Genomic DNA, 20,486 nt, shown 5'->3' with positions numbered 1-20,486 from the left:
CTGGTGGTGCAGTGGTTGAGAGTCCGCCTGCCGATGCAGGGGACGCGGGTTCCTGCCCCGGTCCGGGAAGATCCCACATGCTGCGGAGCGGCTGGGCCCGTAAGCCATGGCCACTGAGCCTGCACGTCCAGAGCCTGTGCTCCGCAATGGGAGAGGCCACAACAGTGAGAGGCCCGCGAACAAAAAAAAAAAAATACGGTTTTTCTTTAGGTCTCTGTCTCAGGAATTAAAGTCACTTTATCATCTCTGCTGCTGATTCTTCCACAGCCAAACCCGTAGAAATTAAGAAATAATAGTCTTTTGATTTCAAATATGTACGATTTAGGTTATTCAGCATATTAGATGACACCTGAAAATTACCTAGTGAAAAGAGTTTTCTATGCTTTAGGTTTTTTGGAAGTGTGTGCCTTGCCAGCTTCTCAGATGATTTTAACAGGCCTCAGGCACACACAGTTATCAATTAGCACTCTTCACCTGATGGGCCTCTTTGAGCATCAGGGTTGGGGTAATCAGGAGAGTCTCAGGTTTTAGTTGGTTGACACTGTGGAAACCACCCCGTGGGTGATCTAACTAAGTAGCGAAATGAAGGCAGCTGAGCATGGGATGCCAATATAAAATCACGTAAGCTGTTACCACTTCCTATGTCCCAAGAAGTCCTGGGCTGGGGGTCTGCTCACATGGAGGTCGCTATGGCTTCAGAAATCTTGATTCTCCTTGCTGCCTTGATTTGGCCTTGCGCTGAGAACATCAACGGTAAATGAATTAGAGAATGCTTCCTTGCAGGGTTACTCAGAATGACTGCTTTCCATCTTTCCAAGCAGGTGCTCTACTCCCTATAGAGATCTGATCTTACCATTTGCTAGAAAAGAAGTGCTTTTAGGCCAACTGGACTCGAGTCTTTATATTGAGGACACATTTTAACTTTCTGCCTAAATGTCTGAGATGTTTCTTTCTTCTATGTTATGATCTTCTATCTGAATCCTCATTTGCAGAGATTCTTCAGAAATAGTCCTCGGCTCTACGTTTCAGGCTCTGCCCTTTTGAACTCACTGCCAATTACCAGTACTTGGTGGTATTGCAAGATATTTGATTGTATCTTTACTGACCTTCCTGCTTCCAGGCCCTTCTTATTTCCCCTTGATGATGATACTGCTCTTTTGTTCCTTTTAAAATTCTATCTGGCCTTCCCTCATGTTAAATTCATCAGCAGTTCTGCAAAGCCAATAGGATAAAGCTAAATCAGTGTCTGGTCTGTCTATAAATTGATTCAATATCTTTTCTATTATACCTGGAGTAGTCTCCATTTTTTTTGTGTTATCCAGATGCTTCCCAGCTTCAAGGCCAGACTAAATTTCAACTACTCTAAGGCAGCATTTCAATATTACTTTTTGTGTTCTCTAAGTTTTTTTGAAAGTCACTTGATGTTCCTGTTTCCTTCTGCTTGAAGTGGGGTCTTTTTTGGGGAAATGATATGTGAATTTCTTACCCATTTGGCCTATAAGCCCTTTCTGAACAAGGACCACATTTAGTTTCTGATCTTTCCATTTTACCTAAGATGAATCTTTCAGAATGCCTAGGTTACTGCAGCTCACCCTGTGGCAGTTAACTATTGGCATTTCAGTAATTTCAATCATTTAATTCCATACATGTGGAGAAAGGGCAGTGACCTGTGAGTCAGAGAAGAATTCCAGTTATCTGGGAAGGGTGAGTAGGGTGTTCAGGCCTGGCTATGGTACATGATGCTTGGGTGCAAGGAAGGTTCTACCTCAGTTAGTGTATGCACAGCTATGCATGTTCCTCAGGCTTTTTCTCAAACAATTTCTCAGCTACTTGAGACACAAGCTCAGAATGTCAAACTGAAACTTGACCCTAAAACTAGTATGAACAAAAAGTAGTGAAGCCAGAAGCATGGACTTCCTGTATGTCTATATCCACTTACCCTTTTGAATCTATCCTAATCCAATTGTTGGAACCTTTATTCATTTAGGAAGGATTTCCCTGGTAATCTTATCTAGCTGACGTTAGAACAATATTTTGAACACGTGGAGAGAGGTGATCTGGAGGTTACAAACACTGATGTAGAACACCTGCCTTCTCCAAAGCCTACTTTTTTCTTAAACATCTCCCTACACTTTCTTACTTTCTTGATGATTTATCCTTAAAAACCAAGAACTTCCAGGCTCAAATGTGCTGGAGGTATCTCGCTCATTAATCGTAGAACTATTTCTTCATGCTGGGAAGATTCAGATTTTCCAAAGTGTTTAAGAGAATCCTGGATGTCCTCCAAGGCCTACTAGGTCTCTATGACTCGTTTGGAAACTTTCCTCAAGATTTGAATGACTAGCTATTTTCGTTGTGTGATCTTACTTTATTACTTTGCAATGGATATGTAAATGAGCACTGTCACATAGAAAAGAAGATAGTAAATGACAGTTAGCCCCTCTGACACATGACTAGCTTACTTACAGTCATGTTAGGTTTATTTGTGAGAAGTTTGAGATACTAAAATATTGACGGCAGATGGTCATTTTTTAAAAGTTTTATTTTTTTATAATTTTAAAAGGTTATACTCCATTTATAGTTATTACAAAATGTTGGCTATATTCTCCATATTGTACAATACATCCTTGTAGCCTATCTTACACCCAATAGTTTGTACCTCCCACTTGCTCACCCCTATATGCCCCCCTCCCCACCAGTAATCACTAACTTGTTCTCTATATCTGTGGGTCTGTTTCTTTTTTGTTATACTCACTATAGTTCATTGTATTTTTTAGCTTCCACATAAGTGATATCATGCAGTATTTGTCTTTCTCTGTCTGACTTATCTCACTTAGCATAGTGCCCTCCAAGTCCATCCATGTTGCTGCAAATGGCAAGATTTCATTCTTTTTTCTGGCTGAGTGGTGTTCTATTGTGTGTGTATATATACCACATCTTCTATATCCATTCATCTGCTGATGGATGCTTAGGTCGCTTCCTTATTTTGGCAATTGTAAATAATGCTACCGTGAACATTGAGGTGCATGTAGCTTTTCATATTCGTGTCTTTGTTTCTTTCAGCTACATATATCAGATGGTCATTTTTAAAGACACTTGTTTATTTCTTCCAATGACCACCTGTTGTCAATTCCTAAACTAAGATTCATCTATAGGGAAAGAAGTTAATGAGTTCCTGCTATGGAAAAATTAGCTGATTCTTAGCATTTCTATAGTTACCAGAGAGGAAGAGTTTACTAAGTAAATCTGTGAAGAGTATACGGTCAAAGTCAATTATGATTATGATTTGTGTCTTAGAGCACATGTACCAATAAGTAATTTTTAGATGAGATATAAACTCCAATTATAATGTTTGGCACATAATGTACTATCAAGACTGGCATCAGTGACAAGTTATCTAAATTGCATTAGGAAGAAAATCTTGCCTCCTAATAATTTTTCTGACCCCATACCCATTCACCAGATATCCTCTAAATGCAGCTGTTAAGTAAGGCTTTAGACTTGGAACCCCTTACCAATTTACTCATCACCTGATATTCTTCCTGGAGGAGATAATAGCTAGTTATCATCGTACCTGAGTCAAACTCCTATTGCTGCTTTGCTGTTTCATTTTTTCCTTCTGCCTTTAAAGACATGCTGGTGGGGGACTGGAGGCATTGATCAGACTTCGGCAGTGACTGAATTACTTATTTGTGGAACAAGAGGATACTACCTTTGTTTACTTTCTGGGTTTTGTTAGGTTCCAAAGAGAATTGACGTGCAAATGCTTTGGTTGTGGCTATATTCAGAACATATGTAGTAACTAAGGAGACCAATGAGAGTCTAGGAAATTTGTCTTAAATGTCACCCCAACCCATTGTAGCTTAAGTTCCAGTTACCCGGAAGAATTGCCCCCTGGAGTGAACTTAACCATTTCAGCCCGGTTTACATCTTGGTCTGAGTCCTCAAGTACAATCAGTCTAATTGGCAGAACTTATATTCAAGCTGACTGTAAATCTTTGCTTTTGGTGGCCTTCACTGACTCATGAATACACTGTATTGCAGTCTACCAGTTTCTTTTAAGCTAATAAAGGTGTGTCTGCAGAATTCAAACCCCGTCCGGCCAGCAGCAAGAACTGTGTCTTCCTAAAGGTGAGATTACCAGCCAGGCTGTCACTCTCCTGTCCTTCCTTTCTTAAAGTAGAAATTCTGCAATTTCTGTTCATCTAGAAGTCCTGCGTGCAGGTACTACTATCGGCAAGGGCTGTGATTCAAATATATATATGTATCTGTGTTCTGTTTCACTGGGAATATAAAGAAAATTGAGAAATAAAATCCATGTTCAAAGTATTTATTCTAGCTTTGATGACAGGTTGTATTACAGTTGCTTATATTAACGTCAAAATAAGATAAGCTTTAAACCCTGTTACTCTAGCTTTTGTAAAACACGAGGAGGCTGTATCAGATGAGGTCGAGAGTCATGTTTTGGGTTATGATTCTAATACCTTAATAAATATAGGATATAGACTGGATACCTAAGAATAGTCTGTTTGCTTGGGAAAAAAAGCTTTTTAAAAGTGTTTATTTCTCACTTGTGTCAATAGATATATAAGGTGTATATTGTGACTTGCTTCTTTCTCATAATTGTTTTTAGATTTATATGTTTATAGGTATAACTATAATTTATTTTCCATGTTGTATGGAATTTGATTATAGAAATGCATTTCAGTTTATTTCATCATTCTTCTGTTGGTGATTTGGCCTGGAGTATTTTGTTCATTTTTTTTAACAATATGTTTCATTTACATTTGAACATTTGTTCATTTACATTATTATTGCTAGTATACTTGTAATTTATTTATTTAAATTTTATTTATTTTTGGCTGCGTTGGGTCTTCATTGCTGTGCACAGGCCCTCTCTAGCTGCGGCGAGCGGGGGCTACTTTTTGCTGTGGTGCACGGACTTCTCATTGCTGGGGCTTCTCTTGCTGCGGAGCACGGGCTCTAGGCACGCGGGCTTCAGTAGTTGTGGCTCGCCGGCTCTAGAGCGCAGGCTCAGTAGTTGTGGCACGCGGGCTTAACTGCTCCGCCGCATGTAGGATCCTCCCAGACCAGGGCTCGAACCCGTGTCCCCTGCATTGGCAGGCGGATTCTTAAAGACTGCACCACCAGGGGAGTCCTATACTTTGTAATTTATTGCAACCATCTTACTGCTTTTGTCTTTTTTGATTTGTTTTTTTGTCTTTTTACCTTTTCCTTTTTTGCCTCCTTCTATGTTGTTTGAAATTTGCTTATTTTTGTCCTTCATCCTATTTTGTTCTCCTCCAATTTGGAAGTTTTACCATCTAGTTTATTAGGTTCCACACCCCTCCCCCCCACCGACTACTTATCATGCATCTTTAAATACTAAAGCTAATAAATCTTGACTTTCCTTCTGAACAACAGAAGGACCTACGAAATTTAACTCTGGTCATCCCCCGAGAACCTCTGGTTAATGACTGTCTAGCACACTAAGTCAGAATCCAGTACACTTCATTTCCAAAGGGAAAATGACTCAATTAGAAATAGTGACTATTATGACTTACTGAAGACGCTCCACGTAAAGGATAGGATGGGTTTTACGTTAAAATTTTCATAAAACTTCCATCCCAGACAGTAGATTTTCTCTCTTCAGACTATTTCCTCTTGTGGCTATGATTGTTTCTGGTTCTGGTTGCTCTAGATATGAATTCTACCATACCAACTTTCCTCCTTTTCCCTCTTTGAAAAGTATTACAGAGAATACATCACTCTTCTAATGTACTGTAGTTGACTTCTGTCCCTTCTGTGTGGTCCTAACTACATCATGCTCTTTAAGAGGAGGCAGGGGGAACTGAAATTTACTTATTTGAGGCTATAATTATGCAGCTGTTTTGGAAAGTAGTGGTAATATGAAAACCCCCTATATGCTGTTCTTTAAGCTGTGATAACCTTTGCCAGAGGAAGGAATATCTTTTATCACAAATGGCATAGCTGGATGTTCTTTGAGCTCCCCCTTAAGATAAATACACATCTGACCTTTTCTCATATGATTCTTTCTGCAGTGAAAATAAGTTGTTCTATGGACTGGTTGATGGTCTCTGTAAGCCCATGTGCGTACAGCAGCAATTTGTACATATTTGCTGATGAATTATATCTGGGATCGGGTTGCCCTGTGACTCGGATACAAACATATACCTATGATTTTATATACCCTGTGCACGACTGTGGGATCAGGACAAAGGTAAGAATAATGATTATCTGTTAAAAAAAAACAAAACCAAAAAACAAACCTAGATATTTTTTCACAATTTTATGCCTGGTGCTAAAATTATTGTCCTGGTTTTCTTTGTTGTTTAAGAACAAATTTTGCTTCTGGTTACAGTAATTTATGGATAGACGACGATACAGTTCCGTACCTGGTCGCTGAATATTGAGTCCTCTTTGTGCATAAGACTTAAAGCACAGATTTCCAGACTCATTAGTGAACTGATTTTAAGTTGTCTTTAGGCTTCTGTCGTATTTCACTAAAGCTCAGGAGATAGTTTTAAATTCCATTCAATGTTCCTAATGTGAGAGGTCACCAATTCTGGGAAGGTATTTTATATTCACCCCTGCTCTTTCAGGATGTGTGCCTCTATGCGGACTAGATTTTTACTGGAATAAAATCTCTGTCAGTTATTTTGCCAGGCACAAATCTTAAAACTGTGCTGTTATCTTGGGGTGTTATCTTTTCATAGATTCCCAAATTTAAACAATTTATATTCATACTATAAAAGTATTTGGGGTCAATGCCTATTTAAAACTGTCACCTATGAATTAGATGTTGTCTTTATTTTAGAAATGAGGGAGCTAGAACTTCAGAAGGTGCTTTAATAATCTGCCCAGGGGTGCACAGCCAGTTGGTGGTAGTTTAGATGCCCAAACAGGAGGATTCCCCTCCAAAGCTTATGTTTTAAACCACTCTGTTATTTGATCTCCAAATCGTCTTTCTCAGAAGAACTACTGAAAACCTTTTGTTAATGCATGATAAAGATAGCTCTGAGTAACAGTTTCAGTTTGCTCCTATGTACTGTTGAGATTTTCTTCCAGGTACTTTAAGTTCACTCTTACAGATAATACTCCTCTTCTGTCCCAGTGGGCTGTCAGACCTTTGTATGTACCTGAAAGTGACAGTAGCCATTTCTGAGACCTTGAATGTTTTCTACTTCCTATTCAAATGTGTACATGCCCCCTTTGTTACTAGAAATATCTTCTACTTAACCTGTGTGCTCTCCCAGGTTGTTTCGGAGGATACTCTCCTTTTTCAAACAGAGGTGTACTTTAACCCTAGGAATATACACTGTGACCATCAGACAATCCCTTTGGAATGTTCTGCCTCTAGGTGAGTCCAATAGACCATACTCCTTTTGAATATGTTAGTTTCACCTTTACTTACCACGTGCTTCTACAGAAGTGTAGATTTTAGAGAGTATAACATGACTCGCTCATAAGCATGAGTCCAAATGAACACCAAATTAGCATTTAAAAATATTTTGAGTACTTTTTAATTTTAAAATATTCATCTTAGAATAAAAACATTACATAATCTTGTGTAACTAGGTTATTTTACAGTAACTGAACTTTAAAGCAAATCCTCAGTCACCTTAGTAAGTGCGTTAGGAGAGTAAATGACTAAAAAGTTAAGAGAAAACCAATTCTTCATCTTAATACTAACTCATGGACATACATGAAAGGAAAGGCTTATCAGCCTATCATTAAATGCAGTTTGTTTGCAGTTCTGTGGAACCGAGAGGCTGAATCCCAAAAGGACTCCACGTGAACTTTGACACCAAGTGGAATAGTATATCCTGATACACTTTCACCATGCCACTGAAATATTTACCCTGAGTGTTATAAATCTGAGTGAAAAATCTTAGAAACCACCTGAAAACCACAAGGAAAAATTTTATCCTTGTTGAATATATGGGAATAGCTGACATGAAACAAGAATTTTGAGCTCAGAGCAAATGTGCAGAATCTTTCAACATCATCAGAGTCCCTTTCTGGGGGGTGAGGGAGGATTGGTATTTTTAATTGTTGTAAAATACACATAAGAGAAAATTTACCATTTTTAAGGGAATAATTCAGTGGCATCGAGTACAACCACATTGTTGAATACTCTTTTTTTTTTTTTTTTTTGCGGTACGCGGGTCTCTCACTATTTTGGCCTCTCCCGTTGCGGAGCACAGGTTCCGGACGCACAGGCTCAGCGGCCATGGCTCACGGGCCCAGCCACTCCGCGGCATGTGGGATCTTCCCGGACCGGGGCACGAACCCGTGTCCCCTGCATTGGCAGGCAGACTCTCAACCACTGCGCCACCAGGGAAGCCCGTTGAATATTCTTGATCTTCCCTTTATTTTAAGGAAAGACCAAGGCTGAGAGACTCAGTGATACTCTGGGGAGTAGCTGACCCCTAAATAGAAATTAACAGTTGATTCTGTGTACACACACACACATACACAGAGATACACACAGAGACACATATACACACACACAGACACACACACACACATACTCACTCACTCACTCACACATACACTTTCATTCCTATATACTGGCCAGTGCTTAGAGTAATGTAAAAAGTTCTAACCTAATCCCCTCGGGCTATTGCTTTTCCATAGGCTACCAGATTAAGAGTGATAACTAAGGCATTTCTATTTTGACTGTAATATTATTATATTGTTTGCGGCTATCTTTCTTAAAAATGAAGACTAGGCCAACAAAGGTATATGATTAGGTTTTTGGTGCATGAACTTTACTGCTACACACACACACACACACACACACACACACACACACACAAAACACACCTCTGTCACCAGTATACTGGGTCGCATTAAGCTTTTGACAACTTTTACTGTTCTTAGGATCCATTTGTCTAAGTCTGTTTTACTGGGTGCTTTGGTACTCTACTAAGACAAGTATTACAAATCATCTATTATCCAGAGGGTGCAGGTACCCCTAAATAACCATATTGAAAATTATCATGATGTTAAACAGTGGTAAAAAAAAAATAGCTTGGCCCCAAATTTACAGTCAGAAATACCTGGTAACAAGTACGCCAACCCTACCTGCTTTCTGTTTCTCTTCTCTTCAGGAAATCAGTGTGGCTCACACCAGTTTCTACAGATAATGAAATAAAATTGGATCCCAGTCCCTTTACTGCTGATTTTGAGACAACACCAGAAGAGCTAGGATTATTAAATTCTAGTCAAACTGACTCCATATTTACAGAGAAATTGAAACTTGGAAATTGGGCTCATGAATTTTGTTGGAAAAACAATGGTTTTATACAAAAATAATTGCTATAAACCTTTCTTTAGGTATCTGATCCCTAAAACCCCTAATTCAGTGAAGGTCCTGATTCAGTGAAGGTGAATTTTTAGATACTTTTATTTATTAGGGGTATGTCTTATTAATTTAATGTTGACTATCAGATAATCCTATCACCCATTAAATTTTATTTTTAGTTCTATAGAGTAGATTCAGAAATAGGTCTTCAATGACAACAGGATTTAATTGATATAAACCTCCAATAAATATTTTCTAAAAACATTTTTTTGAAGAATAAAATAAGAGATAGGTATGTAAATGTGCCAGAGACTAAAATTTAACATACTAACTCCCAGGAAAGCCAAAGTCCTTTTATATGAAGATAGTTTAACTTGTGTGGGTTTTCCTAATTAATTAGTAAAGTTGAGTCTTAAAACTAATTGAATATACTTCATATTTGATTATTAAAGAAGGAAATTAGGGGCTTCCCTGGTGGCTCAGTGGTTGAGAGTCTGCCTGCCGATGCAGGGGACACGGGTTCATGCCCCGGTCCAGGAAGATCCCACATGCCGCGGAGCGGCTGGGCCTGTGAGCTATGGCCGCTGAGCCTGCGCGTCCGGAGCCTGTGCTCCGCAACGGGAGAGGCCACAGCAGTGAGAGGCCCACGTACCGCAAAAAAAAAAAAAGAAAGAAAAAAAAAGAAATTAGATTTATAGTCTAGAATCTAAATAACCACTTCCTTAACTGGAATTAGAGTCAGGTTTTCCTTTATCTCTGATATGATTCTTCCACACTTGAAATAACTGACTGAAGAGGTCGACATGGAATCATCCTGTCACTTTAGAGCAATCTACTGGATGGTCATTTATCACCAGCTATTATGCTATCCTCTTTTCCCTAAAGGGGGAGTCTACGCATGTAATACACCAAAGAGCACCCTGATTTGGGGGAGAGTTCTTATATCAATTATGCAAATTGAAGTGTGCCATTTGTTATTCAATAAAAACTCTTAAATTTTTTTATGTTTTAATTTTTATTTACTTTCTATTGGAGTAGAGTTGATTTACAATGTTTTGTTACTTTCTGCTGTACAGCAAAGTGAATCAGTTATACATATACATATATCCACTCTTTTTTAGATTCTTTTCCCATATAGGTCATTACAGAGTATTGAGTAAAGTTACCTGCGTGTCAATTGCTTATCGAATGTACATTTTGGATGCTATATCCTTTTGGAAATAAATTTTGCCAACATATATTTTTTTTAGTTTTTTAAAAATTTAAAGTGCTGCTATCTTATTGCCAATAAAATGCTTCTTAAAGTTGTCTACATGAATTTAAATTGTCATAATGGGCATCTATCTTTGGTATATATGTATATACAACGAAGAGGTAGTCGTTTTGTAAGGCTTAATGTGTGTCAGGCAATGTTTCAAGCATGTTGCAACAATTTACTTAATCCTAATAACCCAAAGACTTATGTATTACTATTCCAATTTCACAGATAAGAAAACAAACATAGATTAAATAATTTGCCTGCAACGCACAACTGGCCTCTATTGGTGATCTGTTCCTAATCTTGGAGAGAAAGCTTTCAGCTTTTCAACCGTTGTGTATGATGTTCACCGTGGGCTTGTCGCTTGTGTGAAGGTGCATTCCTTCTATACCTAATTGTTGAGTTTTTATCTTGAAAGATTGTTGAATTTTGTCAGATCTAACCACTTCTATCCAATATAATACTGAGAGTCCTAGCCAGAGCAATTAGGCAAGAAAAACAAAAGGCATCCATCAGAAAGGAAGAAGTAAAATTGTCTCTGTTTGCAGATGACATGATGTAACATATGTAAAACCCTAAAGATTCCATCAAAGAACTGTTAGAACTAATAACAAATTCAGCAGAGTTGCAGAATACAAAATCAACACACAAAAACTAGTTGTTTCTGTACACTAAAAATGAACTATCTGAAAAAGAAATTAAGAAAATTGCATTTACAATAGTAGCAAAATAAATAAAATACTTAGGAATAAATTTAACCAAGGAGGGAAAAGATCTGTATACTGAAAAGTATAGGACATTGATGAAAGAAATTGAAGAAGATACAAATAAATGAAACAATATCTCATGTTCATGTATTGGAATTGTCAAAATGTCCCTACCCCTAAAGTGATCTATAGATTCAATGCAGTCCCTATCAAAATTCCAATGGTATTCTTCACAGAAAGAAGAAAAAACAATCCTAAAAAAAATCCAAAATTTGTATGGAACAACAAAAGACTGCAGAGCCTAAGCTAATCTTGAGAAAGAAAAACAAAGCTGGAGGCATCACACGTCCTGATTTCAAATTTTATTACAAAGCTAAAGTAATCAACACATTATGGTACTAGAATAAAAATGGATACAAAGAACAATGGAACAGAATAGAGAGTCCAGGTATAAAACCACATATATACCTTTAACTAATATTCAATAAAGATGCCAAGGGGCTTCCCTGGTGGCTCAGTGGTTGAGAATCTGCCTGCTAATGCAGGGGACACGGGTTCGAGCCCTGATCTGGGAGGATCCCACGTGCCACAGAGCAACTAGGCCCGTGAGCCACAACTACTGAGCCTGCGCATCTGGAGCCTGTGCTCCGCAACAAGAGAGGCCGCGATAGTCAGAGGCCCACGCACCGTGATGAAGAGTGGCCCCCACTTGCCACAACTAGAGAAAGCCCTCGCACAGAAACGAAGACCCAACACAGCAAAAAATAAATAAATAAATTACTAAAAAAAAATAAAGATGCCAAAAATATACAATGGGGAAAGAATTGCCTCTTCAGTAAATGATGTTGGGAAAACTGGATTCCCACATACAAAAAAACAAAAGAAAGAAACTGGATTCTTACCTTACACTATATACAAAAATCAACTCCAAATGGATTAAAGACTTAAACAGAAGATCTGAAACTTTAAAACTCTAGAAGAAAACTGGCAGAAAGCTCCATGACATTGGTTTTGGCAATGATTTTTTGCTTATAGCACTGTATGTACAAGCAACGAAAGTAAAAGTAAACAAGTGAGACTACATCAAACTAAAAAGCTTCTGCACAGTAGAGGAAACCACAAAATGAAAAGGCAAACTACAGAATGCGAGACTGTATTTGCAAAAACCATACATCTGATAAGGGATTAACATCCAAAAGATCTAAGGAACTCCTGCAACTCAATGGCAAAAAAAACCAAATAACCAGATATAAAAATGGGCAAAGAATCTGAACAGACTTTTCTCAAAAGAAGACATACAAATGGCCAACAGGTTCATGAAAAGGTGTTCAACATCACTAATCAGGGAAATGCAAATCAAAATCATAATGAGATATCACCTTACACCTGTTAGAATGGCTCTCCTCAAGAAGACAAGTGTTGAGCAGGCTGTGGAGAAAGGGGAACCCAAGTACAATATCGGAAGGAATGTAAATTGCTTCAGCCACTATGGAAAACGGTACGAATGTTCCTCAAATAATTAAAAATAGAATTACCGTATGAGCCAACAATCCCACTTCCAGATATATATCCAGAGGAAGTGAAAACAGGATATCAAAGACATATCTGCACTTCCAAGTTTATTGCAGCATTATTCACAAGAGTCAAGATATGGAAACAACCTAATTGTCCATCAGTGGATGAATGGATAAAGATGTGATATATCTATATATCTACATCTTTAGAAAGTGGAATATTATTCAGCCATAAAAAGAAGGAAATCCTGCCATTTGTGACAACATGGATGAAACTGAGGCATAATCTGCTAAGTGAAAAAAGCCAGACAGAGTCAGCAAAGTGTTGCATGATCTCACTTACATGTGGACTCTAACACAGTGGAACTCACGGAAACAGAGTAGAAGGGTGGTGGTCAGGGTTGGGGGGGGAGTGGAAGAAATGGAGAGATGTTGGTCAAAGTATGATTTTCAGTTATAAGATAAGTAAAGCCTGGAGACCTAAGGTACAGCATGGTGACTATAATAAACAATAATGTACACTTGAAATTTGCTAAGAGAGCAGATCTTAGATATTCTCAACACATACACACACAAAATGTTAACTATGTGAGACGATAGATATAATTAGCTTGATAATGGTAATCATTTCCCAATGGATAAGTATATCGAAACATCACATTGGACATCTTAAATATATATAATTTGTATTTGTCAATTATACCTCTAAAAAAGCTGGAAAAACATAAAGACAAAACTGGGTGATCTGGATCCAGATCTGTCTGCCATTAACCACTACACTCTACTGCCTCCATCGCTTTAAGTTGCTGAACTTCAGTTGCTAGAAAACAATAGCCATTAAAGCAGTTCCACAGCCCTCAATAAAACTTAAGAAGTTTAGCTATGGACACAGAGTGCTTCTTTCTGAATCTGGAACTGAAATTACTTTATGCCAACAGATTTGGGAGGATATAGAGTAGGATGAGTGATTGCTCAAGGCAAAGGAAATTATTGGGCGTGAGGTAACAAGTTTCTTCAATATTCTCGTGCTAAAATATGAAGAGTGTGCAGGGTGGCCCTGAGCCCTCTCATCCTGCCACTGCATTATATAGGCAATGTCAGGTAGGCTTAGAAAGGGGAAGCAGTTTGTCTTAAACTCATATGAACATTGAATAATAGAAGCTAGAACAACTCCAGTCCCATTTCTCATTTCACAAACTCTCCCATCTTCCTTAAATATCATGAATTCAGTTATTTCTCTTTTCTCTGTATTATTTGTATTTATTACTTTAAAACATTTGGAAGTGCTTATTTTGATGGAGAAAAATGTCAATTTCATGGGGTTCAATCAGAGTTCAGTTTAGTTTCCCTCTCTTCCTCAGAGAGTACAACAGGGAATATAATTTATTTAAGAGGAAAACACATCAGTGGTTAAACATATAAATTAATTACTCTTAAATTCTGTTAACTTTTAATTATACAACTTCTAACTTTACCTTCACAAAAACTAAAAGTACCCATTAATTGTGACTGGGCTTTGTACATTATCTTTTAACAAATTTATTAATCATTTACCAAAAGAAGAAAGAGAATGTCCATGTCCACAAAAACTTGTATCATTACGGGGAACCTCTTAAGGCCACCAGAAGGAACATATAGTTTTTATCTCAGTGAAATGAGAAGCTATAAAAGGCGTTGTAAGCAGGGAGTGACATGATTTGATTTATAGTTTAAAATCACTCATTACCCTATGAACATGGATTAGAGCAGTAATTAGGAGGCATTGTAAGAATTTAATTTGACATTAAGGCAAGTGACGATGTTATCATGGCCGGAGCTTGTGGTAGAGAAGATAGAAAATATGTAGACCAATTTTCTATATGCTTTGGAGATGGAAGAAAGAATTTCCAAATGGATTTAAAGTAGGGTAAGAAATAAATCACGATCAAGCATGACACCCTGGTGTCTGGCTCAGGCAATTGTATGGATAGTAATAATTTTACTAAAATTGAAAAGATTGAGGCTAGGACATTGCCCATGATAAGCTGAGATGTCACGGTAATTAGATAATTAATCAAAGACCACCTTAAATAGCATTTGAGAAAATGAAAGCAAGGGGTGGGATGTGACTATGGGATCTACTTTTTGACTGAATTCAATTTAATGTTTTTCACTCTCATTCAAATATACGGAAACTATATTCGAATTTAAATTAAGTCTTCAGTTTTATAATTAATTCAAAAATATATGAGTACGCCCTTTGTTCCTCTCCCTTCCACACACTGCTTTTTTCTTTTCCTATTTGCTCATGGAAACTTGTGTGCTTTTTTTTTTTAAGTTGAGGAAATGATGGTCTTTGGCCTGTTCTTGAATAATAGTTTAGGGTAACTTGACTGTGTTGGAACAGCTGGAATCTAGGAGTAAATGAGCTCGGATTTGAGTCTCATTGTGCCGGTTGTATAAAGCAGCATAAACTTGTTTCTTCACCTGCATCAAACAGTGTTGATTAGGTTCTGCTACAATAATACTGCCTCAAATATCAGTGGCTTAAAAGGACACAAGTTTATTTCTCACTCAGGTAAAGTCAGCCATGAGTCTTAACAACCTCCCAGGCAGTAGGAGCTCAATATTTCAATCTACAGATATTTTATGAAACCTTCCTATCCCCTAATGCTTCCATCATCACCCAGGAAAGGAAAATGCATATAAAATGTATTATTGGTTCCTGTGAGTTGGGCAATAAATGATGAGAGCTGGTAGGGTTAAAAATCAAATATGCAAAGATTTCAGAGCTTCAACATAATTATTTTGGTTAAGGTGTCACTTAAATCATTTCCAGTCCTTATTGGAAATAAACAATGAATAAAATTGCAAGAATGTCTCTGTTGTTAAATATTCTGTGTTGGTAAGTTTGTAGCTGGTAGCTTGGACAGATTCTCCACAGAAGTATCAGTCTTTGTTTATATGTTCATTGTCTGTTTCATTATATGTTATTGAGGAATAAACACCAAGAACACTTACAAAACCCAATATGATCACACAAGTAATCAACACATTGTTTGCAGTTTTGCTAGAGGCAAAGCCTGTCTTGGTATAATTAAAACTCATCAAAGAGTTAGTATTAAGTCATATGCTTAAATGCTGATTTATTTTCTTCTTGGAAACACCTTTCTGTTTTCCTTGAGAAGTGGAGAGCGGGGCAGGTGAGAGTAGGAATTCTTTTTCTTCAGAAGTAAGTTTTAGTGACATCATGGAGTTAGAGTTCAATTATAAAGCAAAAAAAAAAAAAAAAAAAAAAAAAAGAAAAGTTCAACATTCTAAGAATTGGTAGTGGCTCTTAGCTTGATTATGGTTCTGTTTACATTTCTTTATACACTAGTCAAAACTCACAGGACTGTACACTTGAAAAAGCAGAAAATCTATTGCATGTAAATTATATTTCAATGAACCTGACATAAAAAATATGCTAGCCTGGCTACAAGGCACAATGACCTACACAGACCATAGGAGTCTAACTGCATGGGGATACATTTAATAGTACATCCGTTAGACTTTTAGGCTGAGATGTACTGTTCTATCAGAAAATTAGAATTGTTCTATGAAACATATGCTCTTAAATGTATTGAGAGGCCAACAGGGATTTTTGTGGAAAGATGGGAAGAAGATGGAAAAATGAGGAGAGGAAACATCATCAAGGATCTAAGGACATTTGGATTGAGGTATCCAGGCAACTTCCATGTGAGGGGCTCAACCACACTCCAGGGACAGACCCAGGGAGGATCTTGAGCACAGCCCACCAAAGGGCTCAGAAAACTCCCTAGTGGAAATCTGCAGGCTGACTCTGAGAAGGAGACAAAAAAAGGTGACCCATTTAGTCTCAGAGAATGAGTTACCAAGAAGCAACTGGAAGATGCTCAGAAGGTCCACCTGGTCCATAAATTGGGGCAGACTGGTCAGGGCGGGATACTATAAAGGGTATCACGTATGGCTCCCTGCAAACTAAATGCGGTTTTTCCTGAGGAATCTATGGCTACTTGCAAACTGGAAGTCTAATACCATGGTGGGCTGAGAACACCACCCGAGTCCCTCTTGGGAGATTTCCTTTGTTGATCCTGGGACTGTACAGGTGGTAGAAGAGCACATTATATGGTTCTGCATACGTAGGAAAAGGAACTCAAGTTCCTTTAAAATATGGAACTGTTTTAATTCCGGTCCCTCCCCCATTGGAAAGGACTACAGGAAACTGCATACGGTAAGTCCCCTACATACGAACCCTCAGGTTACGAACTTTCAAAGATGCAAATGTGCGTCCGCATGTCCAATCACGTAAGTTGGTTCACATCTGGCGTACATCGTCACACGCATGCCTCCTCTACAAGCAGCTGTGCTTTTGTGTACTTTACTGTACAATACTGTATAGAGAACAGTAGTACGGTATCTTTATTTCAAGACCAGGATGTCTGGAAGCAAGTGTAAAAGCAGTGGTGATGTAGCTGGTAGTGCTAAGAAGCGCCAAGCGGTAACGATGGAACTTGCTGTGCAACACGGGGAGCTCATGAATGAAGACCTGATGGAATTGGAGGCCCACAGAAAGGATGAGGAGAAACAACAGAAAGAAAAAATAACTGAAGAAGCGAAGAGATTCACGATGCAGGAAATGGCAAGGGGATTTTCTTTATTTGAGGAGGCACTGTTAGTTTTTGAGGCACAGGACCAGAACATAGAATGGTACGCAAAGGCTGCAGCAGCGGTTCAGAATGCAATCCAGCGCTACGGCGTCACCTACGACGAGAACAAAAGAGCTACTACCCGGACATCACTGGATGGTTTTTTCAAGAGGGTAGATAGAACTGAATCCAGCAAGGAACCAGAACCTGTGCCCTCAACGTCAGGCGTGAGTGAAATTGCAGCTTGCTCTCCATCTGTTTTCTCTATTTCTTGTGTTTGTTTTTATATGTATTATTTGTGTGAAAAGTATTATAAACCTATTACAGTACACTATATAACTGATTGTGTTAGTTGGGTGCCTAGGCTAACTGTGTGGGACTTAATGAACAAATTGGACTTAATGAGTGCGCTCTCAGAACAGAACTCGTTCTTATGTAGGGGACTTACTGTACATTATATGTGCAGGCATTCTAGAGCATACAATGTAACAGTCATCAACAAAATTGATCATGTGCAACTATAGTTTTAATTGTATATCTCAAAAATTTTTTCACACAGATTTAGGGAAGATGGATATGAGAAGAATCTTTAAATCCTTACAGTGGTAAGAGGTTGGATTCATTTAGGTGTTCATCTCTGGATTGCCGGTCAGGTGAAAAGTGGCCAATGTGCACTAAGGAGGGGCATTCAGCAGCTGAAGGCAGCAGAGAGGACACAGAGAATAAAGATGACTGGGGATTCATGGCAGAGCTCAGCAGAGAAAGGAGATAAATGAAATCTATAACACAGTGGCATTTATGTACATTAAAAATGTATGATTCCCTTTGTTATAAAGCAGAAACTAACACACCGTTGTAGAGCAATTATACTTCAATAAAGATGTTAAAAAAAAAAAAAAGAACTACCATATGACCCAGCAATCCCACTACTGGGCATATACCCAGAAAAAAAAAATGTATGTATGTATGTAAAACAGAAATATGCATTTCATAAGGATACAAATAAAATAATATGCACTAAGCTTATTATAATTGCTGCCTTTGATGCAGAGGAGAAAGCAGACAAAAAGCAACGGATAAGAGAGAGAGAGAATAAACGGTAATTCTTCACTTAATGCCCATTTTGCATCACAGAGGACATACTTATCAGTATGAAGTTCTACAAAAATAGCTGTCAATGGGTGAAATCTGCTTAACTTCAAGCTAAGGTTCAATTTTTCCCCCTAAAATAAAGTATATGAGCCACCTTGGTAGAAGGGACAATCTTTTTTGGAGAAATTAATTTTTTCTTTCCTATCTCATCCTCTAACCATCTGATTTTAATGATCTTTCAAATTTACCCGGTGGTACCCCAATCTGGCTTCACATTAGAATAACCTTGGGACCATTTTAAAAAGTGTCCGTGTGGGATGGTCTACTCCAGTGATACTGATTTAATGCCTTATAAACTCCCCAGAAAATTTCACTGGGCAGTTGAAAGTTGAGAACCACTGCACTAATGTTTTCTTATCTAGGCTATTTCTCTTTCTTCTAACAAATATCATGATAAATTCTCCTAGTTTCCTGAGGCACTCTAAAAACGCAATGTCTTCCTTCGAATTCTAAGACTATACCTCTACCAAATGTATTTTCCCCTTTATCCAAAAACAACATGAGGTCAAAACAGGAAACAAGGCTAGTTTCTGATCTTTGCTTTCTTTTTATTTGATGGCTCACTGTTTCCCACCTCTAGTTACAACAGTCCTTATCTATCATAACTTTTTAGTGTCTTACAATTACACAGAACAGTGTCATTTCTAGCAGGGCATGTGACTGAAAAAGCAGTGACTGAAAAACTTGCAAAGTTATAAGCTAATAAGCAGTGAATCAAACACATTTAACATATTCCAAAGTCAGAGACTTTATATGGTTAACTGATGGTTTTTCTCAACTAGAGTTTATATACTCGTTAAGACATATAAAGGTATTACCCTAGAAGAGCATAATTTTAGTAAGTATGTGTAACATCAGCATGCGTGGGTATGGGGATCAAACCAACAATGCAAGCATTGCTATTTAGTAACTGGATTAAGACAAGTACGTCTTGAGAAATACATCAGTTTTCAAATTGTCTGATGGGTCCCTTGTGAATGAACAGCTAGAACGTTGATTCCACTCACATAAAGATTTATTTTTTCCTTTTGGAAATCAGCAACTCGAATTTTTTGTTTTGTTTTGTTTTTTTGGTTTTTTTTGGTACACGGGCCTCTCACTGCTGTGGCCTCTCCTGTTGCAGAGCACAGGCTCCGGACGCGCAGGCTCAGCGGCCATGGCTCACGGGCCCAGCCGCTCCGCGGCATGTGGGATCTTCCCGGACCGGGGCACGAACCCGCGTCCCCTGCATCGGCAGGCGGACTCCCAACCACTGCGCCCCCAGGGAAGCTCCAGCAAGTCGAACTTTGGACTTGATTACTTGTTATGATATCTCAGCACCAAAAGCGCCTCCTTGAAAACAGTTCCTCTTGTAATTAGGGGATATCGCACACAAGTGGAAGCAATCCCTACAGATCTTCTTTTGGAAGCTCTTTCTCATAATCATTCTCTCTCTAAAGAATTGAAGCAGCTTCTCATTTTCATTTATTTATTTTGAGTTCACGTGAAGACCGTAGTTGCTAAGGCCTCAACGTGCATTCTGTCTTTAATCTTGATACTGTTCCCTGAGGTGGGTACTAGGATCTGAAATTTACAAATGAGATAACTAACTGAAGCCTTATTTAAGCAACTTCCTTTCTAAGCTCTTTCTTTCTACAGCTCTAAATTTAAACATGTTGAAAGGAACTGCTTTTGGGGGGTTTACTTCCTCATATTTCTTCCTTTCCTTCCCTTTCAGCACTTTTTGCCCTTCCTTTCTTCTTCAATATTCTATTTGTAATGGCTCTGGCTAACATGAGGCAGGGAGGGTCACAGTTTTCCTGCCATCATTTTAGCTATTTCTTTATGATTTCCATTTGTTCTTCTCTGTATTCAGTCCCTTCTTTCACTCCCAGATAG

The 20,486-nt window shown here is 38.2% G+C and overlaps 1 protein-coding gene across 1 annotated transcript; it reads left to right on the top strand.

Moving 5' to 3' along the window:
* The first annotated feature begins 249 nt into the window (after nucleotides 1–249).
* Nucleotides 250–9,342, top strand: LOC112402003 (oocyte-secreted protein 2-like). The gene is made up of 4 exons (XM_024748532.1): nucleotides 250–753; nucleotides 6,063–6,241; nucleotides 7,278–7,381; nucleotides 9,138–9,342. The coding sequence occupies exons 1-4, from the start codon at nucleotides 642–644 to the stop codon at nucleotides 9,340–9,342; spliced, it is 600 nt and encodes a 199-aa protein (XP_024604300.1). The 5' UTR covers nucleotides 250–641.
* Nucleotides 9,343–20,486: the final 11,144 nt, after the last annotated feature.

Source organism: Neophocaena asiaeorientalis, unplaced genomic scaffold, assembly GCF_003031525.2.
Source record: "Neophocaena asiaeorientalis asiaeorientalis breed wild unplaced genomic scaffold, Neophocaena_asiaeorientalis_V1.1 scaffold43, whole genome shotgun sequence".
In the NCBI taxonomy this organism is placed as follows: Eukaryota; Metazoa; Chordata; class Mammalia; order Artiodactyla; family Phocoenidae; genus Neophocaena; species Neophocaena asiaeorientalis.
This window is presented reverse-complemented; position numbering and strand designations above follow the sequence as displayed.

Excerpts from the sequence above, each read along its gene's own strand:
- LOC112402003 (XM_024748532.1), top strand. The coding sequence starts at position 642 with ATGTCCCAAGAAGTCCTGGGCTGGGGGTCTGCTCACATGGAGGTCGCT. Across the intron at positions 754-6,062 it reads TTGCGCTGAGAACATCAACG|TGAAAATAAGTTGTTCTATG; the intron begins GTAAATGAATTA and ends TTCTTTCTGCAG. Across the intron at positions 6,242-7,277 it reads ACTGTGGGATCAGGACAAAG|GTTGTTTCGGAGGATACTCT; the intron begins GTAAGAATAATG and ends GTGCTCTCCCAG.